Source organism: Pelobates fuscus, chromosome 3 (genome assembly GCF_036172605.1).
Source record: "Pelobates fuscus isolate aPelFus1 chromosome 3, aPelFus1.pri, whole genome shotgun sequence".
Lineage (NCBI taxonomy): Eukaryota > Metazoa > Chordata > Amphibia > Anura > Pelobatidae > Pelobates > Pelobates fuscus.
The window spans coordinates 270,045,891-270,068,865 of record NC_086319.1 but is presented as its reverse complement, the minus strand read 5'-3'; the positions used below and the strand labels follow the sequence as shown (position 1 = coordinate 270,068,865).

The 22,975-nt window shown below is 43.9% G+C and overlaps 1 protein-coding gene across 3 annotated transcripts in view; it reads left to right on the top strand.

Moving 5' to 3' along the window:
- Window positions 1–806: 806 nt before the first annotated feature.
- The window catches only part of STAMBP (STAM binding protein), a 35,222-nt gene continuing 13,053 nt past the window's right edge, over window positions 807–22,975 (top strand). For 2 of the 3 annotated variants that reach the window (XR_010090450.1, XM_063448514.1), the window contains exons 1-5: window positions 807–863; window positions 4,612–4,847; window positions 22,061–22,136; window positions 22,221–22,316; window positions 22,411–22,747. Coding sequence is in view for 2 of the 3 variants with exons in the window: in XM_063448514.1 (XP_063304584.1) it covers window positions 4,645–4,847; window positions 22,061–22,136; window positions 22,221–22,316; window positions 22,411–22,747 (712 nt within the window). In the remaining variant the exon portion in view is untranslated. The remainder of the gene's footprint in view (window positions 864–4,611; window positions 4,848–22,060; window positions 22,137–22,220; window positions 22,317–22,410; window positions 22,748–22,975) is intronic. The other variant, XM_063448515.1, reaches the window with a different exon arrangement.

Genomic DNA, 22,975 nt, shown 5'->3' with positions numbered 1-22,975 from the left:
ATTGAAAAGTTTAGCAACCAAATTCTATCACCCAAAATATTAATAACTGTCTACATGAAATATTGGTCAGAATCATTAAATGACAGTGGTACACACTGCATGCACATAACATTACAGTGGCAAACTACAGGTATAAATTGTAACAACTCTATAGTAACACATGAGAATATTGTAGCAATCCAGTAATACGGGGGTGGGGTATCTTCCAAGCTTCAGTCAGTACACACCAAATAAAGCTTTTACACCATGACTGAAGAAAGAACATTCATATCTTAAAAGTTTGCTGTTATTATCCTTCCAGTTAACAAATAAAGCTGTTGTTACACTTGCATCACTTTTTATGATTTTTTTTATTAATCACCAAACATTTTGCAGCTATGCCACTGGTTAACTTATATAGCACGCTGTAGTGGTTATGGTTATTGCCTCCATATGAGTAGTTAAACCATTTGCTAACGGTTTACCGGTCAGCTCCTTCATGAAAGCCGAAAGCTCTCTTTGTTGAGCTGCAGGGCTCACTGGCTGAGAGTGATCAGCCGAGATTCCAGCTCTCAACGAACAGTTGGGTGGACACCAGGTAAAATTAAAAACTGTACATCAGAACACAGGGTATGTAAAACAATGACAGGCAATGCAGCCAACTAATAATAAACATAAAGTGAACCACTATCTTAACTTCCACCCATTACAAGACGGTGTCCCCCCCCCGGTCGCCCTTGCCAATGTCAAAAATGGCCGCCGCAGGGTGTCTGCGCTCAGCGTCACATGCCCCGTGTCTCGTGACCACGAGTACTGAGCGGTGATTGCACGATCAGCTGACCCGGAAGAATGCGAGTCCCTGCTGTATAGTGAGTATCAGACAGGTAAGGATTAAGTGGGCTTGGGGACAGGGTCCATTATATGGGTCAATAGGAGAGCAGTCAGACTGGATGGGAGGGGACCATGTGAGTGTATCACTGGCCAAATAATGGAGTTACTTATAGTAAAAAGAGTTTATCAGAGACAGGGATCGTTCATTCTAAGATAGAGAGGGTGAGGCTGATTAGCATTTGTAGAAATGGAAATGATGATAGACGGTCAGTGTATTGCAGCAATTAAGGACTGCTGGGGAGTCATGGGAAAGTAGCTTACAATAACTTGATTGATAGTGACTAGCCATTACTGGAAATAGACTAGCCATTACTGGAAATAGACTAGCCATTACTGGCGATATCTTCCTTTTTAAACACTCGTAATGAGTTGGAATGCCATGATATTGTTAACACAGTAAAATATACCATTAATAACATATCCACTACTTTGTTTTATGGTCAAGTACAAGGTTGACAAAGTTTAACACAATGTGAAGCCTCTGCTGTCAGGCTTTGCCAGTTCCCACAGCCGTGCATTGAGAGAATTGGGCTGTGGAGGATGGTTGTGTTTTATGGCATCTTCTATTGATTCCAGTGTTGTAATCATGTGGACTTCTTGCATTTACCAAAAGGTGACACAAGTTGTGATTTACTCAAATTGGTTTGATTTTATTAAATTGATTTATTTATTACAGGGGTAAACTATATATTTTTATAACACTTGATGTTTTCCTTCTCAGTTTTACAAATATTATGGGACCCCTCTTTGTTTATAAAACTAAATACCTGTAATCAAGTCCAAGGACATATTCCTGACTGCACCAGATCCACCCACAGTGACATCATCAAGCATGATGATCTCCGTTCAATCAAATGCTTTCATATAGGAATACATTATGAGACTAATGTGCATGCACTGTGCCATTAAAGTGGTCTCTGTGAGACTGTATGATTGAAGTGGCAGAGTGTTACTATATTTTGCTGGAAACACCTCTAGTGGCTGGCTACGTGACAGCCACTCGAGGCATTTAAACCCTGCAATAAAAACATTGCTGCTCTGCAGGACAGCAGTGTTTTCAGTTGCAGGGTGAAAACGATGAGACATGACACCCATACCACTTCATTGAGAGGAAGTAATCTGGGTGCTTAGCTGTAGTGTCACCTCACTGTTCAGATTCATGCCCCTCCCCCCCTCCCCTGAATAAAGTTTAACGTTTTTTTCCATTGCCAAACTTTACTTGGTGAAGCCTCCTGTGCCTCCTATTTAATAAGAAATGGGCCACGTGTACCTCCAAATATGTGTTCTTCAAATCCAGACATGTGAACTAAATGTCCTTTTGAAGTAGGTCTCTTGAAATATGGATACCCTCCATCTTGAAGTGCCTGTACACCTTATAAGAATTGAGATGATGCATATTGACTGACTGGTTAAAAAAACAAAACGGTTTTCTTTGAAACTAGGAAAATGTTGCTGAAAAAAACGTAGTTTTCTAAATGGACAGCTCCCTTGACAAACTATGCCTGCTTCCTCATATCCATCGGGGGTTTTGTGAAAAAAAAACACGAGAGGCCAAAACATAAGCATCCAGCATCATAGTCATCCATTGGTATAGGAAAACAGAAAATCTGCCAGGGTGACAGTGTGAAGAAGCGGGCTCTCCCTCTGCCTCTTGAGCTCCTGCCATGATTCTTTTTTTATTTTGGGGAGGAGAATGTGTCGATGAGCCAGGAAAGAAGGATGTCGCTTGTTCAATTCATGGTCCTGTGATGTCCAGAAGCTTGTTTTGTGCTATATATACACCCTTCTCGATTCCCTTCTAGGGATTGGGACCACTCTGAGACATAATTATGACTTCCCCGGAGTCAAACACTGCTGTCATGGCCATATTATCTGAAAGGACAGGCATTGAACATTCCACTCTGAGGCGATTGCATACCTTTCCTCGAAGGGCTTTTGTAACGAGTAGTGAATGTAACAGGCTAAGTGATACAGAAGTGCCTATTAAGATGAATGAGGGTATTGGATATTCCCTAGATCAGGGGTAGGCAACCTACGGCACTAGTGCCATGCATGGCATTCAAGGTGTCTTTGCATGGCACTCAAGGCTGCTAGAGCCAAACAGGCTCTGGCCTATCAGGAGTCCCAGTAAAACTTCAGATATCTGCTAATATGAAGAGGTTGTGAAGGACAATCCTCAATTTAAGCATTGTAGCACATGGAGATCACTTCCTCCCAGCACTTGTGAATGGGAATCCACATGTAGTAAAGCAGCCCGTAGCTGCTGTTGCAGCTCCTGTCCTTGACCAGTATCTGGCCAGCCTGGACCACACTGGAACCCAGGGAAGCCACCCACACTGCTAGATATACTCAGAAATGCACAATAACCCTCCCCTCATACAAATAATACAAACAGCCCACACACAAACATACACACAATCCGCACAAACGCAACCTGCTAACAATCCACATACATGCACACAACCCCACATGCAGCCTCTCACATGCAATACCTCAAACAGCCCCCACACACTATTAATAAAAAATACGGCAGCATACACACCTTAATAAAAAAAAAAAAATAGGACCGGCACGCTACGGGACATTACAATCCTATATCGGCACAGTGCTGCTAAAAGGTTGCCTACCCCTGCCCTAGATCATATAGGACTCGTCCTCTTGCGTACAAGAAAACCTTGAAGGGAATGGGCTCACCAATGAGGTCTGTTAAAACAGAGTAACCAATGAATCCCCTTTGACAGTATAAATGGAGACTCACCCCAGGGCATCTATTACTGTCAGTACAGTCCAGAGCAAAATGAGTACATTTAACCAGTGATAGGTGGTTTATGCCAATGAGTGAGGCACACAGTGGCACAATCAAAGCAATAATAGACATATCAATGATATGTACTTGTATAAGAGACAAAGGAAAGCTGAGGAAGCAAAAGGGGGGACAGAAGAACTCCCACTTGCCGCTGATCTAAAATCGTGGTTGGTCCTGTAGGCAAGATGGCCGCCTCTCACGTACGGGTCCGAGGGAGATGGCCTCACTACGCCCCTGGAAGTGCCATCAGGCCCCAGATAGCCACGCTGAAGCTAAAAGGGGTGGTGGCGGCAACGGGGAAAAACTGTGCTGCTGATGAGAAAAAGGAATGGAGTCACACTGTGTTGGAGTGAAGGGGCAGCAGGGGAGAGCACACTAAAGTAGGGAAACTAAGTGATAAACACAATTCCAATAAATTAAGGAGTGAAATAAATAACAAGTTGGGCAAATACGTAGTACAGGGTGAGCTACAGGAACTCAAAACTCTGACCTGTGCTGGTGCAGGAGCAGCAGATAAAGTGAAAGTGCTTATATGACCATGTTCTTATATTACCTTCTACTTCTGTTCTGATTGGTTTATAGTTTCTCTTGTTAACTTGTGCTGCTGTTGGAGTTAGTAAATGACGTTTAAAGCAATATACAAAGCCTACTGTCATGTGGTGAAATATTTTTTTCCATTTTAGATGTATTGCAAGTGTTGGCAAAAAAAGGTATTAATCAGTTGCCATAATCTAATTTAGACATATTTGTCCTCTGATCACGTAACATGGATTTATTTCAGTAAATGCCTTATGGTAAATGCATCTTATAAATAGGGAGCATTTGTATAGGCCAGTATTGTTATAATAACAAGTCCATCAGAGAATCATATTGGAGGAAGATGATTTGTTATAGGCATCATGTCTCACACATTCCTTTTGTTTTGTATTGTACAGTGCTCTCCTGCATTGCTTCTGCCAAACGTTGCCATGCCAGAGCACCATGATACCAGTTTACCTCCGGAGGAGAGGATCCGGGCTCTAATTGCATTAGGGACCTCTGTCGAAGTGAACGATGACATCCCTCCAAGGCGCTATTACCGATCTGGTGTGGAATTGATACGCATGGCTAATGTGTATGCCAGCGAGGGAAACACTGAACATGCATTTGTTTTATACAACAAGTATATCACGTAAGCACCTTTTGTCAATATCTGTCTTCTTATTAGCTCTTTCATACTTCCAAAGTGAACCTATCCTAGCATCCTGAACATGTACATCTACTAATTGCTGAGCAAATAAACTTGCTTTTTTTTTTTCTTCTCTTAAATAAACAAGAGACTTCCATGACCAGTTCCTATTAAAATGGAAATGTTTGTGTGATATAGTATATTTTCCCTATAAAAATGTTGCTAAAACCCCAGTAAAGGCATACTAATGGGATGCCACTTCATGATTTTAAATTAAAGGAACACACTAAGGTTAGGGGGCGGAGCCTGGCAGCCAAGCAGCCCAGACGTGTTCAGCACAAGCTCCCACGTCTGGGGATGAAAAAAGGGGTGTTTCACCCAGAAATTGGCACCTACGGGCCGCAGCTTATAAAAATTCAACCTGGGGGAGGCTGCTGCACCAGACGGTACCTCTCCCGAACTTTTACGACACCGGACCGACCAAACGAGGCTTGCGGCCTACCAAGGGCTGAGTCCGGGAGAGGCGGCCGCTCTCCGGGATCTCAAGCAGAAGGTGGGCACCCTGAGCAGCAAACTCCCCCCCCCCGAACCGGCGGGTCATCCCGGTCCACATTCAGCAAAGGCATTCACCTTATGGACAACGGGCAGCCAAGACTGCGAGAGGCTGTCACACGGCATTCCTCCTCAAAAATGGTGGATACACCTTCCACAAGCGACACGAGGCTGGCCACGCCAGACGGCTGCGCCACGATTGATCGCATGCTGCTACACCTCGACGGGATCTTCACTCGATTCTGGGAGCAGTTGGAACTACGCACAGCACGGGTGGCTGGGGGACAGAGGAGCGGACGGAGGCAAGCGGGAGAAGGGGTGTATAGGGCCCCGTCAGGCACCGCTGCACACCCAGCATCCAGCCTGCACACACACGGTTCACCTGGGCAGAAAGCCAACAGGGAAATCATCCCGAAGCAACAACCGACGCACCGAAAGGCACCGCAGCAGCCGACAAAACACTCCCCTCTCAAGCGGATTACAACCCTGCAGCAGCAGCCCATGGCCCCAGCATTGAGGAAGGCCCCAAAATGGCGGCGAGTAAAGCGGCATACTCCGCATCAGCAGCGGGCACCACACGAGCGGGCATTTTCGACCCTTAGACCAGTCGACGCGCCAGAGGTAGGGGTGGAGGCATCGACCCCGGTGAGTGGCTTTCCCCTACAACCCACTCTGAAGCCTGGAAGCACAAGACATCTTTCCCAAAGACTGGACTATGCTCTGCCCCTCGAGGGCATAGGCTAAGGTGAGCTGACAAGTGAAACTCACTGGGACTAATGACCAAATATTGTTTTTCTTTTGAGCTCTGATTGTTTCCTATTATCTTTATTTTTCTTTTCATATGATTATCCCAGCAGTCCTGATAGCCGACATACTATTTTTCGGCTCTCAATTAATAATTTTTTTATTAAAAAAAAAAAAACATTTCTTTCCTCATCTCTTTGAGATAAGGGGGCATACCTATTTTTCAAAGGGATGGTGTCGTTTCTTCCACGGGTAATGTGATTGGCCTTATTTGATCTATTCCCATGGTGTTTCTGGACCTGCCAGTTCCAGGAGTCCATTGCCTCATTTTCTCTGTTATTAGGAGGTCTCTCTTGTATTTCTCCCTGTACCTTTAACATTAGGTTTTAAAAGTGTAGTCATAGATGTCTCTTTTATTCTTCCTTTGTTTAATGCTTATTACCTCATTTACTATTTTATCCAATTTTTCGCTCATTTGTTGTGAGTATTCTACAAATTCTCCATTTGATTTCTGTGTTTCACAGTCTAGTTTAGCCTGAGATATTTGTTCATCCAACTCTCTAAGGGTTAATTGTCTGCGTTTAATGATAAGGGTCATGGTCTGAATGGAAAGATTGTTCATAAAAGCGTACCATTCATCCATGAAATCTTCATAATTTCTATCAAAAGTGGGAAGCTTATTAAAACGTAACCCCCTTGGTAAAAAAAAAAAAAAAAAACAACACACTAAGGTTAATATCAAATATATATTTTTTCTTCAATCCATTTTATTTATTGAGATGATGGCATATAAAATACGACAGAAAGTACCAGCATATGACAAAATATTTAGGCGAGTAATCGACATTATGGGTCAAATGGCTTAGATAGTGCCAGACAAAAGTTGAATGGTAGAAAGGAGATGGAATTGTTGGCGCTTGTATTCTGTATATGTGGCAGCTAGGGTTCCCAAACCAGAGTCTCTTCTTTCTGGTGGTGTAGTGAATGTGCAGTTGCTTCCCTGCACCCCTATCTGCACATTCGCTGCTTCCCTGCACCCCTCTCAGCACAAAAGTTAAATGGTATCTGCATTAAAACCACTTAATTAAGATGAAGTGGTTTTGTTCCTTTGAGTGTTCCTTTAAAGGAAGGCTGAAGTCACCATAACCACAGCAACTGACTGAAGTGGATATAGTGCCTGGAAAACATGGGCACCAGGTCCTGCATCAGTGCTAAATGGTTTACTAAACCTAGGAGCCTGAAGCCCGGGCTCCAATGATGATATGGCAGAGTTGGAGCTGTACCCTGCTTGACACCATAGCAGAGGTGGCGGGCAGATATTGGCTAGATCACTGGCTAAGTGCGCTCAGCCAATCACTGCCACAGTCTCTGGTATGGCACAAGGTAGAATCATAGCTCTGCCTCTGTCATATCATTATTGGAGGCCAGGCTGCAAGCTTCCAGGGACAGAGAATCTCTACTTAATGGAGAGAAAACTGTTATGTAGTGATATGGGATCCAGCACCCATGGACTCCAGGCACAACAACTAATCAGTTGAAGTGATTATGGTGCCTACAGTGTTACTTTAATTCTTTCTCATTTGATGTGCTGATCACTAATGATGACTTTGCGTAAGCCATCTCTTTTTGCTTCCCTCTCCTCCATATCCATCTCAGAATGCTTCAGCTCATCATCTTTTTATTATTAGTTATTAGTTATTTCGTTATTAGTTTCTCTTCTTCCACTTCTACTTTTTGACTCCATGCATTGCTTTGGAAGAGCTGACGCAATGGTTGGAGAATCATTCACTCAAGCTGATGGGATCTCAACTAGCTTTGAGGAAGAGAAGCTGGCTGAGATTTTCAGATGAAGTGAAGGACTATTAGCTGAGAATCTGATAGTCTGAATACAAAGAGGACAGGTAAATTAAATAAACATTTTAAATAAAAAATGCAAGAAATTATTAAACTGCTATTAAAAATGAGGCTTTGGCAACCCATAAAACTGAATTCATTCTCAGTAAAAATGAAGTTACAACTTTTGGCAATTTAAATGATTTTCTGTTTCTTTTTATTTTTTTTTTGACCCTCCTTTGTAAATACTTGAATACTACCTTGATTAGGTAATTGCTATGTAACCCGTTTTCATTTAAAGTGCACACTGATTTAGAAGTTGAATTATTAGTTTGAGTTGTTAATAGAGCAACATCTCATCACAAGTTATCCTTTCAGAGTTGGATACCTGATGCACACCATTTGGATGGGATGTGATTGTGTGTGTGTCTTACTTTGTGCTTACTCTTCATTAAAGAAACAAACCATTACGTATGTTAATACACTTTGTACATAGGTGGGGCTGAAGGTTTCACTTCCCTGAAGCGTTTCTTCATAATACGTTCACTGACTATGTGTTGGAGTTATGTAGCAGCATTGACATATCTCCCAGCAGTCCTACATCTTTCAGGGGAGTCCTTGGTTTGGGACCCATGTTATGGGTCCCAGGTGTTTTCTCTGCGTCCTGCTTATGGGAACATGTTAATAAATGCAGGATCAATCTCTCACTTGTATTGCATCACTGACACACCCTTTCTCTGACCCTGCCACATCCATTCCTAATCACCAGGAAGTTTATCTGTGAGACAGTAGGTGCACATGACTTTGCACAATTTGTTGAAATGTACCATGTTAGCCTGTGGCATCATACTGACAGCAATGACTCAGATGTTCATTGTAATAATATTATAGACACTGTGTGACTACATTTGCTAAATTAAAGGGACACTATAGTCACTAGAACAACAACAGCTTAATGTATTTGTTCTGGTGAGTAGAATCATTACCTTCAGGCTTTTTGCTGTAATTTTCTTTTCAGAGAAAATGCAGTGTTTACATTACAGCCTAGTGATAACTCCACTGGCCGCTCCTCAGATGGCTACTAGAGGTGCTTCCTGGGCCAGTTCCGTGTCTCCACGCTTTGTGATAGCGTTAACCTTTATTATTGAACAAAATTAAGCTGCAAAAAAAGTCACTTTATTTTACTTATTTAAATGTTTAATGGTGCCAGCGAGCATCTAGCTCATTTCAGTTTCCCACTAGATTTAGAGGTAACTAAACCGTTTTCATTGAGCAGTTAGCCTGGCTAACTGTTTGGAATACTGGCAGCTGAATATCACCTATTATAGAGGTGAGAGAAGCACATTTTGAGCTATCCCTTTAAGAGCAAACCAGCCCTGATATCCTTCCTGTACAATGTTAGTCAGCGCTGCTGGGAAGGTGAAGAATGTCACAGAGAACGTTATTGATGGCATATGCCGATATACAGAAAGGTGCTGTATTTCACTGGTAAATCCCTTTATCTTGTCGTACAACTTCCTGCAGGGTCTTAGAAACCCCAGTTTAATTGTAAAAAAAATAAAAATGAATGTGAGCACATATAATATTTAACAGTAAACTTTATATGTTTATATGTAAACTAAAATATGTTAGGCAATATTCCACGCTTTCTCTGTTTCAGTATTTGTTGTCTCTTTGACAAGTAGGTATGCTTTAAAAATAGTCATTCAAAGTCTCTCTCTCTCTCTCTCTCTCTGCAATGCTTTTAGGGTTCCCATACCCCTTTTTTCTTTTTTTGCCACCTTCTCTTCTCAACCAACATACTGGGCATAGGTGGGAATCACTGAGAAGCATTAGTCAGTGATGATTGGCTGAGTGTGTCAGCCTATCGCTGGCTACCTATGCAAGCTCAGTATGCGGGCAGTGGCCAAACAGAGAAGTGACTGGACAGCAAGGATGAGTGCCCAAGGGTCATTGTAGGTGTTGAACACCTTAAGGTATAACAGCAGCCTGTGACTCCAGCACTGAAAATAACAAATGAGAAAAGGGTAATTAGTCACAGATGTGCAAAAAACTGATTGGAATATATAGTCTGATAAATCTTACCTACTATTGATGTGGGTATTGAACCGGTACGTTCCGGCCCCTTTGATTGACCCGTCCACGTGTCTGTGACTGCTTCCCGGGAGGACATCAAAGACAGGTAATATCTTGCCCGGTGTCTCGTTACTCATTTGTTTACCTGCATTTTAGTCTATCTGTTGCCTGGGTGTGTTTGAATTGTGTTTGCATTGTTTGCCTGTTTCCCCATTTTGAGATAAAGGGGGGGTGGACCTGCAGGGGATTTGCCTGGGGTTCTGTCTTGCTTGTTTTCCCCTTTTTGGGATAAAGGGGGGTGGACCTGAGGGGATTTGCCTGGGTCTTCTGTTTTGTCTGTTTATCTGTTTGTATTTTGCCCCTTTTGGGATAAAGGGGGGGTGGACCCGAGGGGATTTGCCTGGGTCTTCTGTTGCCTGTTTTACTCCTTTTAGGAACCACGGTGCCGTGGTTGTAGGGAAAAAGGGGGGTTGACCTGTGGATGCGTTCCTGGGGGTCTTCTTTGCCTGTTTACCTCTTTTAGGAGCCTCGTGGCTGTGGCTGTAAGGAAAAAGGGGATTGTTGGAACTGTGGATTTTGTGTAGACTCATAATTTCCTGTGATCCTTCTCGTGACACTCTGAGAGCTTAGCTAGCCTCATTGTGCACGTGGTAACCCACAGTTTCGAGTACTGGGGCTAGTGGAATTCCAATTTTGGTAACCACTGTCCCGAGTACCGAGGCTGGGGGGATTCCAGTTTTGGTAAACCTCAGCTTCGGCTGGGGGGATTCCAGTTTTCTCTTGGTAACCGCCGCCCTGAGCGCTGGGGGCTGGTGGAATTCCAGTTTTTCTGTTTATTTGTGGTAGTGAGACTTGTAAGTGGGTTTTATAGGGGCACTACGGGGTTGAGGGAGGTGACTTTGGAGTAAGCACATGAGTAAAGGAAAGGAATTACTGTTGATTTCATTTGAACTGTGATGCATACACTGTATTTCAACTGTATTGTTGTCTTGTTTGTTTAATGAGGAGTCTCATGTACTCCTGTGTCTGTCTCTAAGGATTTTTCCTTGCCTTTCATCTTTTCTACACTTTCTATATTATTATACTATCCACTCCCATTCCTCTTAAAAGAGAAGTGATTGGTCACACACTTCTCACCTCGCTCCAATCCGTGTCTACCACCCCGGGTAGGCGGATTAAGTGACTAGTCTACGTTTTGGGAAGACGCACCTGAGAAAGTCCCAAGATTCTCGGGTGGCAGTCGAGCATTGTAGACGTTCTTGTTCAAATTTCCCTCTCTCTCTCTATATCTAGGACGCTGGTATAGGGGTAAAGGGACTATGGGACAGGATTTAGATAAGCCCAGCAAGGGCTGGTTAGCATGTGATTTGGTAGAGAACAGAGAGGGTGAAGAGATGGTTAAAGGTGTTGAAAAGATTGCAAAAGTATGTAAAATTGCTGTACCGACATGTGGGAGATTGCAACCAGAAAGTTGGCGCAAGTTACTAGCAGAAATGAAAGGCAAGCTTACAGATAATGGTTTATTAAAGACTGCTGAAGCATGGTACAGAGTAGCGAAGGCTATTCAGTTAGAAGGTTGGGTTGAGGAAGAAGTAAATCACAAAGGTGTAAAATTGTTTGTGTATCATAAAAATTGTGTTGCTGGGGTTTACCCTCAGCCAGCGCCCCAAAATGGCGCCCAGGGGATGTCCGTCCCCAAGGTTCAGTCAGCCATAGGTGATAGCCAGCTGACTATGTTCCCCACTCCCGATCCTCCCGAATCCCATCCCATCACCTCCCCTGTCTGCCCGGTCCTGAATTCTGATGGATCTTTCTTTACCCCTTCCCTTTCTCTAACGGTCCCATCATCCTCAGCCATCCCCACGCTTCCTTCCATGCCTAATCCTAACATCTCATCTGCCGCCTCCTCCCTGCAATCCCTCTCTATGGTTAATCCCCTTCCATCAGCACCCATCCAGCTAACTACCCCTCCCTCCCATGCTACGACTCCTCTTTCTGCATCCATCCCTACTAATCCTGTCCTGTCTCCTCCGATAACCAGCTCCGCCCCAGTCCAATATCCTACCTCCTTAACCGTACCTACCCACCCTACTCTTTTGCCCTCCCCTGCCTGGCCCTACCCCTTCCCATATCCCATGGCCCTGCCCTACCCCGGTTACCCTCCCCTTCCCCAAGCCGCTCCCCAGGTTCCGGTCATGCCCAGTCCGGCCCAATCTGCCCCGGAAGTGCCCATATCAAATATGGCCGCCGCTTCTTCCCTTAATCCTGAAGCAACTCCTTTCCCCGCCTCCAATACGGCGGCTCCCAGTTCAGCCCTGATGCCAGTAATTCCCGGCGACTACCTGTCCCCAGGTTACGACTCGCTAGCCACCCCTGCATCTGGGGCTCATTCCCAGCCACCGACCCTTTCACCTCACGCGGGACCTGCACCGCGTAGAAGAGTCAATATCATAGAATTCGATGATGACGAGATGGACAGGGTGTCCCATGTCTCATCGGAACTTGCTGCGGGAGCCCCATCTCATCGTTCTATCGATGATCCCTTCGGCCACAAGGGTCGGGGAGAACAGGCCCCTCCTAAATATGTAGCTTTTAACCCCACTCAAGCTAGTGCTCTGATGAAATCACTCCCGGACCCAGAAAAGCAGCCTATGCCCTTCTACCGAGGGATAGTTCAAATTCAAAAGACTTATTCAGCCGCATGGCGTGATTTATTGAGCATTTGTGCTATTAAAGCAGGGGATGCGTATTGGCCAAGTATGGCCCGACACCTCAGTACAGATCAGCTCAACAGTGATGTTGATTACCCCTCTGGAGTAACTTTTTGCACCCAATTAAAAGAATGGGCTAAGGACAAACTTGCAGATCAGGCTGCTGGCCTTACTGATGTTATTCAAGATAAAGGAGAATCAGTGGAAAGGTTTCATGCAAGACTGTATCAAATGTTTACAGATTTGGGGTTTGATCTTACTGACAAGATTCATTCACAAATGCTGTCAGGTGCGTTTGTCCAAGGTGTTAAGGACTCTATACGCAAGGGAATCATTGCTGCACGCCCTGAATATAAGGTTGTTCCCCTGGACACCCTACTTTTAGTTGCTAGAGGTTTGGAATCCGCTCAGACCCCAAGAAGATCCACTTCAGCGCCTCTCATGGTATCCCGCTCCACCCCAGTCCCAAAAGGTACTAGACCGGAGGAGGGGGGACATTGTTTTAATTGTGGAGCCAAGGGGCACTTTAGAAGTGACTGCCCAGAACCTAAAAAGGAGCCAAGGGAGCCCAGAAAGCCCTCCAAACCTGCCCCAGCTCCCAAAGCCACCAAACAGGTTCCGATAATTGAGGAACCAGATGATTAGGAAATTGGCAAGCCTGTGTCTGCAACCCCTGTTATGGCAGTGTCTACAGGGGATAAGGGTGGGCCACTTGCCACAGTGACTTTGCCCATTGAAGGCCACCCTACCACATTTCTAGTTGACACAGGTGCAGCCCGTAGTGTTCTGCGAGAACAAGACCTGCCAGACCCATCCTTTCTGTCAAATATTGACGTCTCTTGTGTTGGAGTGGATGGCCAGCCAAGACATAGCCCTCTAACAACTCCATTACGAGTTGGCTCTAGCCTGCTTGCTCGCTTTGTGGTATCCTCCACATGCCCAATTAACCTATTAGGTGCTGATGTTCTTTCACGCCTGCAAGCATCCATCACCTTTACCCCGGATGGGCAGGTAGAAATGTCCACACCTCTATCTGAATCAGACACCTCAGCCTTGTGCTCCTTGCCTCTAATGCTGCATTTAGAAAAGCCCCGTGAGAAAGCAGCAGAATTAAGGTCCAATTTCCCAGAGGCATTAAAAACACAGGTGCCCGCCAAGTTATGGTCCTCAGGCCCAGAGGACATAGGTCACCTAAATGTTCCCCCTGTGGTGGTAAAGCTTATTCCAGGGGCTAAATTACCAAGAAAACCACAATATCCATTAAAACCAGCACAGGCTGCTGCCATTTCTACCCACATCAAGGCACTCTTGGAGAAGGGTGCCCTAGTGAAATGCAAATCTGAATGCAACACCCCATTATTCCCTGTGAAAAAGAAAACTCCAAAAGGTGAGCCAGAGAAGTACAGGATGGTTCAGGATCTCCGTGCTGTTAATGAAGCTACCGTCCTGGACACCCCTCTTGTACCAAATCCCCATACTCTGCTCTCTGGAGTCCCACCATCTGCAAAATTTTTCACAGTCATTGACCTAGCAAATGCCTTTTTCAGTGTTCCACTGGACCCATCCTGCCAATACCTGTTTGCTTTCACCCATGAGATGCAACAGTATACCTGGACTGTCATGCCCCAAGGGGCACAAAATTCACCAAGTCAGTTTGCAAAGGCCATGGCCACCATCCTTGACCCATGGCAAGCCGAGCACCCAGAAGTTGTTCTGCTTCAGTATGTGGATGATTTGCTGCTCTGTGGAGATGATATACCCACTACTGAAAAGTGCTCAATTAGCCTGCTTTGTTATTTGGCAGAACAAGGATGCAAGGCTTCCCTCATCAAACTACAGTTCTGCCAACCCTCAGTAATTTTCCTTGGACATTGCCTATCTCAAGGTACCAGACATCTTACCCGGGACCGGGTAAGAGCCGTACTGGATATTCCAACTCCAAGAACTTCAAAATCTCTCCATGCCTTCCTAGGCCTTATTTCCTACTGCAGAGCATGGATCCCAGAGGCCTCCCTGCTCATGCAACCTCTCTATGACGCACTTAAGTCTGACCCTTTCTGTTTAACTAATGAAGCAATAGACAATTTCAATGCTCTAAAACGTGCCATTGCTTCTGCTCCTGCCTTGGGCCTGCCTGATTACTCCAAACCTTTCAAATTATTTGTCTCTGAAAGACAAGGCCATGCAACAGGAGTTCTCACCCAAACTAATGACTTAAGAGGCCGCCAAAGGCCTATTGGATATTTCTCATGTCAACTGGACATTGTGGCCAGAGGGACCCCTTCCTGTCTCAGGGCTGTTTTTGCTGCAAGAGAGCTCATAGAAAGAACCTCAGACCTGGTCCTTGGCCACCCTCTGGTTGTTTTGGCCCCTCATGACATCTCTGCCATCATCAACCAAGTCCAGCTCAAGCACGTGTCTCCTGCCAGACACCTACGCCTACAGTGTCATCTTCTTCTACCTGACAACATTTCCATCCAAAGATGTCAAGTTCTTAACCCATCCACTCTTCTTCCACTCCCTGAGGGGGGTATCTATTATGGATTTGTCACAGATGAAACCTACATTTACCTGCTTTGTGGATGTATCAAGAAAGTCATGCATCCACATTTGACATTTTATGAAGATGAGAAGCCTCTCTGTGAAGGCCCAGATTACGCCTTCTGTACCATGTGGTACAAACCAAACATTACTCCCGAACCTTGCTATGAAGATGAGCTTTACTACTGGACTGATGTGAAGCTCACTGCTCAAGATTTCTATTGTGACTCTGAAGGCAATAGCATGGTCTTGGTCCAACTACCTCAACAACTTATCTACCTCTACCGCCATTGGGATACTGCTATCCCACATATTCCTGTTACCAAATTGAAGACAAGGTCATGGAATGACCTTGGGCCCATGGCAAAGCTATGGGCCACCATGGATGAAGAACAGCTACAGGAAAATGGTATTGTCAAATACCCAACAACTGACCTTCTGGAAGCATGGCCGCGCCACTTCCTAGAAAAGGAATTCCAAGATCTGGTCATAGTGAATGATTATGACCCCGAAACACCTCATGACTGTTTTGAACAGATGAAAATGGAGACAGTACACCTACCAACTGTGCATGAGAATCCATTACAAGATCCAGATTTTACCCTGTTTGTGGACGGCTCAAGATATGCTGATGAAGAAGGAAGATACCATACAGGATATGCCGTAACCACAACAGATGAAGTTATCAAATCATCATCTTTACCGCCAGCAATGTCTGCGCAAGAAGCCGAATTACAGGCTCTGACTTCAGCATGCAAAATTTCCGAAGGAAAACGTGCCAACATCTATACAGATTCAAGATATGCTCTGGGTGTGGCACATGACTTCGGCCTAATTTGGAAGACAAGAGGATTTCTTACCACCGCCGGTACACCAGTCAAACATAGTACTGCAATTAAGGAGCTAATGGATGCCCTCCTACTCCCTGAAGAAGTGGCCGTTTTGAAGGTAAAGGCCCATGGGAAATTGGATACAGATGAAGCAAAGGGCAACCATTTGGCTGATCAGGCTGCTAAGCTAGCAGCCAGGGATTTGCAGGAAGTGGATGAAGACGTGTCCGGACAAGAAGAAGAAGAAGAAGTCCCTATTTTTACTCTGCAAACTCTTCCTACTGATTTGCGAATTTTGCGAGAACAGCAAGCTGTAGTCACTCCTGAAGAAATCCAGAAATGGAAAAAGAAAGGAGCCGTCCAAAAGGATGGAGTATATTACAACAACTTCAAATTCTGTCTCCCCAAAAACTTATATCCAGCAGTGGTCCAATGGGCACATGGGCCTGCACACTTGTCAAAGGAATTAATGGCCGCCCTCATACAGAAGTATTATGAAGCACCCGGAATCACAACATTGATCAGCAGCTTCTGTAAGGCCTGTGTCATTTGTGCAAAATGCAATCCAGGAAGACCAATCAAGGTGCCTGCAAAACACCTGGCAAAGCCCATGTACCCCTTCCAGCGAATCCAAATTGACCACATCCAAATGCCCAAGAGTGGGCCCCATGAATATGCACTAGTCATAGTGGACATGTTCTCAGGATGGCCAGAGGCCTACCCAGTGGCCAATATCACTGCAAAAACAACCGCAAGACGCCTACTTACAGAAATAGTATGTAGGTTTGGACTCCCAGAAGTCATTGAAAGTGATCAAGGCCCAGCCTTTACAGCAACAGTGACTAAAGAAATTTGGACTGCTCTAGGGGTGACCCTAGCCTTCCACACCCCTTACCACCCACAAAGTAGTGGTAAAGTAGAGCGCATGAATGGCACTCTAAAAGCCAGAATGTTAAAAATGTCACAAGAAACAAAGATGCCCTGGCCAGAAAGCCTGTCAATAGCTTTATTCAGTGTTAGGCACACACCTAGAGGGAAGCATTCACTGTCCCCATATGAGATTCTATTTGGGACAGCACCCAGACTAGGTTGTTATTATCCGCAGCAGTTACAGCTCCAATCAGATGTTTTAGTAGATTATGTAACTGAACTTGCAAGTGCCTTAAACAAAATACATGCCCAAGTTTTCTCTTCAATTCCAGATCCCGAATTGGATACAGGTGCCCATAACCTGCTCCCCGGAGATTGGGTTCTGGTCAAGAAGTTTGTGCGGAAAAATACCCTGGAACCAAGATTTGACGGTCCATTCCAAGTTCTCCTGATTACCGCAACTTCCGTCAAACTGGCCGGTAGGCCAAATTGGATCCACGCTTCCCACTGCAAGAAATCTCCTGCCCCAGAGGAAGCAGATACCGCACAAGCATGTACCTCTGGCACATCTTCTCCTTAATCAGCCTCATAAAGGCCCAACAAGTAGCCATCACCAAAGATATTAGTGGGTATACCTTCTGGTACAATTCATCATGCACCCATGTGGCTACTTACACCTTTGACTATTGTGATATTGTAGAATGCCCGTTCCCCACATCACAAATCCAGAGTATTTACAGAGATATCCCTCATTCAAAAGACCCATATGTTTGTGTAGTTGACAAACAATGGGGGCACAATTGTAATCATTGGGGGGCAGCGGGATGGAATGCCGGGCCTGCCTGGGGTTACAAACCAAAAAGTGCCTTATCTAAAGTAGATGAACAAGGTAGATCCCTTCTCCAGAGAATGACTTTGAGAAAGCCTGGGGGAGGTACACCAATGAAATTAATCCTTAACATTGAGCATCCAAGCCCAACGGATGCCGACCAGTATGTGATGGGAATGTATTGGAAAAAGGGTTCCTACCGTAAATTAGGGCATTTCTTCCTAAAAGATATGTGCAACTCTTCCGAGTGGCAAGGGGCCACCCATATGGTCCCTAACCCATTAAAACCTCATATCCAGACCTTTCAAGACATGATGGCCATTGCTAACCCCACCTTTGAAGATACCATGGCCGCTGAAACAGGTTTTAATGATGTAAATTTATGGTTAGAATGGATGAAATATAATGCTAATAAGCATAATAAGACTGCATGTTATGTGTGTGGTGGTGCCCGGCCTCACCTGGGTACCGTACCTCTAATCCTGCCAGTAGATATAGAGGAATGTGTTTTAAGCCTTTTTGCCTATCACTATGATTTTAACAGGTCCATATGTAGTGCATGGACAAAGGAGTATCCTCTCCTAACCAAGGATGTCAAACCCCCAGATGGTATTACCGTGTATAAAGGTAATTACACTTGTTATGCTAATTATGATGGAATTGGTAAATTTTTGGGTAACTTCTCTAAGGGGTATTGTGCTACCTACAGGAGTGTCTCTATGGACTTGTTGCAGTTTCACACCAGGTCATTAGGGGATATCTACTGGTTGTGTGGGGATTTACAGCTGAGATCCAGAATGGACAAGGAGTGGTGGGGGGAGTGTACTTTGGCTAAAGCTATTATGCCTATACATATTATCTCTGACACACACCTCGTCACCCATGAGTCCAGGCACACTAAGGTTAAGCGTGACGCCCCAGTAAAAGGAAGTTTTGATCCTCATGTCTATATTGATGCCATTGGGGTGCCTAGGGGGGTGCCCAATGAATTTAAAGCAAGAGATGAAGTTGCTGCAGGATTTGAATCACTTTTTGCCATAGTTACCACAAACAAGAATTTAAATTGGATAAATTACATTTATTATAATCAACAGCGTTTTGTTAATTATACCAGAGACGCCCTCCAGGGATTGGCCGAACAATTGCAGGCCACATCCCAAATGGCTTTCCAGAATAGAATGGCCCTAGATATGATCTTAGCCGAAAAAGGAGGAGTTTGTAAAATTTTGCCCGACACCTTGACATGTTGTACCTATATCCCAGAAAACACAGGCCCTAATGGTAAAGTTACATTAGCCATAGAGAAATTAAATGACCTGTCTATAGAGTTGAAAAGGAATTCTGGGATACAAGATCCCTGGGAAAGATGGTTTGGCTGGATGACGGGATGGCAAAAGGCTTTAATGCATATTGGTATGGCTATACTAATTTTTCTTTTTCTCTTTGCTCTTCTCTTTTGTTGTATTCTCCCATGTCTGAGAAAATCCCTCCTGAAGACTGTTGACCAAGCGGCACCCACTTTCGCCCATCTTGAAGTTGATGACCAAGATTTCCAAGACATCAACTCACCCTGTCTGCCGCTGCAAACAATCCCTTTTGTTGATAAAGTGCAGGAATTCTAGGAAGGGACTAGCTCAGGGACAGCATCTGTCAGTGAATGGTAAAGGCCCCATGTGGAGAAGTGGTGGGTTAGCTGCCATGGGATACCCTTGGGTGTGAAGTGTTCGAGAGCCATACTGACGGATGAGTTAGCCTATTAGGGTCAGATCTAGGGACAGCCTTGCACTTTGCATTAACACCTAGCTAGCGGCCACGGGGTTTCTGTGCCTTTGGGTTAACACGTCTTCCTGGTACTAACTTAATAAAGTTTTATCTCTTAGAATCTAACATTTCATAGGGGGGACTGATGTGGGATTATTTAAAAAACCTTATTGTATTTGTATTCAATTATTGCACTAACTCCATTTTAACTTTATACTGTGACAATCCTCCATTTTGTCCCCCTAACCTGACTTCTTCAATCCTCCATTTTGTCCTCATAACCTAACTTGTTCATTTTAAAATCACCTTACATGACAGAATTTCCCAGCACATCTAATACAATAGAACAAAGACTGTATTTTCTATAAAGATATGATTAACACAGGAATTGCTGACTTTTCCTTAGATTTGCAACAAAGTATAATTTGAAGGCCATGCGAACACAGTAGTAATGAAATGTTCTATTCATAAGAGACCTTGCACCTGGCCACGAGGCCTGAGATCACCGACCGTGTAAAATGACGCTCAAGACCCCTTGTCCCCCACCCGTGTCCAGAACAATCCCACCTCTTGGTGGGTGGACACGGGATTAACCACTTAGTCTTTTGAGCCAATTAATAATATTGATAGGTGGACACTAATCCCGACACTTGACAATTAATCCAATTAATGATGTTTATTTACTGATATTCTAATAAGCAATGATGACGTAAAATGTCTCTTAAAAGGACCTGCGTGTCCGCTTTTTAATCACTTGCCAATAAATTTTCTCGAAGTTATTTTAACCTGAACCTTGTGTGTCAGACTTAATTACTTCAGCGTATATACGCAATTTATTTTATTGATTTGGACAGGAACAGATAGACATTTAAACATTTTGGTTTACTGCAAAAAGTACCATAACAACTATCAAAGATTTTTATTTAGGTTTCAGGTAGGGATTATATGTGTAGCCTTTATTCTATTCAGTTCAGTAGTAAAATTCTTCTTTCTTTTTTGTGTGTGTGTGTGTGTATATATATATATATAATTTTAGTTATTTATTTTCTCTCATCCCTCCTGGATGGTATATATTCCTCATTCTCAGGTCCTGGGAGTCTGAGGGTTCTGCACAGTATCTTGGCTATTCCTAGAACTGCACTCTACTGGGCAGCCATCTCAGATGTCCCATCTGAAATCTGTTAAAGCCACTCCCCCCAACTTGGGAGTCACAGCCCCAAGTGTTCCTATCACAACTGGGACTACTACTGCCTTCACTCTCCAAATCCTTTCTAGCTCTTGTTTCAGTCCTTGGTATTTATCCATCTTCTCATGATCCTTCTTCCTGATGTCACTGGGTATTGCCACATCCACCACGACATCAGTCTTTCGTTCCTTGTCTACCACCACGGTGTCTGGTTGGTTTGCCAGCACTTGCTTGTCTGTCTGGATCTTAAAGTCCCACTATATATATGTGTGTGTGTGTGTGTATGTATATAATAATTATACAATATCACTTTTCAAATTCTGACGTTTAACTCTGTAGACTGGATTTGAAAATGAAATCTCAAATATGAAATCTAAATCGAAGATTTTCGGCTTTGATTTGAAGTTATCTTAAAATAAACTGATAGGAATTGCAGCACTTTTATACTTCATTAGCTTAGGTTAGAGGCTGTGATTAACTTGGCATGTTAAAGGGACACTGTAGGCACCCAGACCACTTCAGCCTATTGAAGTGGTCTAGGTGCCAACTCCCATCAACCTTTACCCTGAGCATGTAATTTATTGCAGTTTTTATAAACTGCAATAATTACCTGCTAGGGCTAACTCCTCCCCTAATGGCTAGGAGGGACTTCTGGGTGATAAACGACAACTTCCGCGTTGTCTAAACGATGCTGGACGTCCTCACGCTATGCATGAGGACTTCCAGCGTTGCTGAAATCGCCATAGGAAAGCACTGAATAGTGGGGAGATAATAATTCGAGCGCGCCCATTGCATGGGCAGAGGTGAGCCGGTGCTGTACCCAGGTAAGTGACAGGAGTTATTAATCCCTTCTCTACCACAGGGTGGGCCTTGACAGCAGGGGAAACTATAGTGCCAGGAAAACTAGTTTGTTTTCCTGGCACTATAATTTCCCTTTAACATAATGTTATGTTTATCATATTTAGTAGTTTAGCAAATCATTTATGATTTGAGGCGAGATTCATTTTTTTTCTTTCTTGGTAATGTTCTGCCTGGCTTATTGTTCTGCCACATTTAGTTCATTTTTGTTTATTCTTTGCATCATTTTAGTCTTTTTATTTATTTATTTGTATAAATATGCAATCCGTACTTTAAAATATAATGCTTTAGAACAAATATTAAGCAAAACAGATTTCTTCATGGTTGTCCTTATCATTCTTAGTCTGATATACTGTCTTGCCCTTACTATTGTAATGTATGATTCATATGAAGTATCACCATTAAATGATTCTCTTTCTCGTCAGATTGTTTGTAGAGAAGCTACCAAAGCACCGGGATTATAATACAGCTAATGTTTTAGAAAGGAAAGATACTCGAAAGGTGAGAAGACAGAGCTGGGTAATAACATATTGTGTCTGCCCGTATTCACTATGGATTGTGTCTGAATTCTCTCTATTTTCTTAGAAACTTAGGGATGTGGCCTTTCCCAAAGCAGAGCTCCTGAAGAAAGAACTTCAAAAGAAGTACGGTAAAGAATATGCAGAACATGCTGAGAAAAAGGTGAGCTGTAGGTTGGCCTGCCAAGAATATTTTCAGAAGACAACTTCTCAATTCTGGTACCTTTTTGACACTTTCTTTTTTTTTCTGCTGGCAGAGGGTTGAAGAGGAGGAATGTGCCCGTCGCCTGGCTCTACAGCAACAACTCGAGGCAGAGAAGCAGCGGGTGGCCCTCATGAGACAGCAGCAGCAACAGCAGGAGCAGTTAAATGCCTTTGAAGAATTGATCCGTAGGAAAGAGCTGGAGGCCGAGCGACTACGAGTCCTTCACCAGTTTTCAAAGGACAGCTCCAACCTCTCAGAGGGACCCCTTATTCCAGGAGTCAATGAGCCTCCCGTGACACCTATGCCCCCCACAAATGACATTGTTCTTCCTAGACCACCTGTTGTTGACAGAAGTCTGAAGCCAGCTTCTATAGGCTACAACGAGGGATGTAAGTAGTTGGTAATCTGTCCGTTTTAACACCAAGAGAATATCAGTAACCTAGATTAACTTCAGTCCACATTCAACATTTATTTATATTTCAATTTCAAAAAGAAAAGTAAATTTGTAGTGAAGCATGCCCAGTGCTCATTTAAAGAGTAAATATTTCAGTATGTCTCTAAAACTGCAACTAATTTTGCATCAGTAGATTCCACAGCACTGTACTGCCTTACAGATA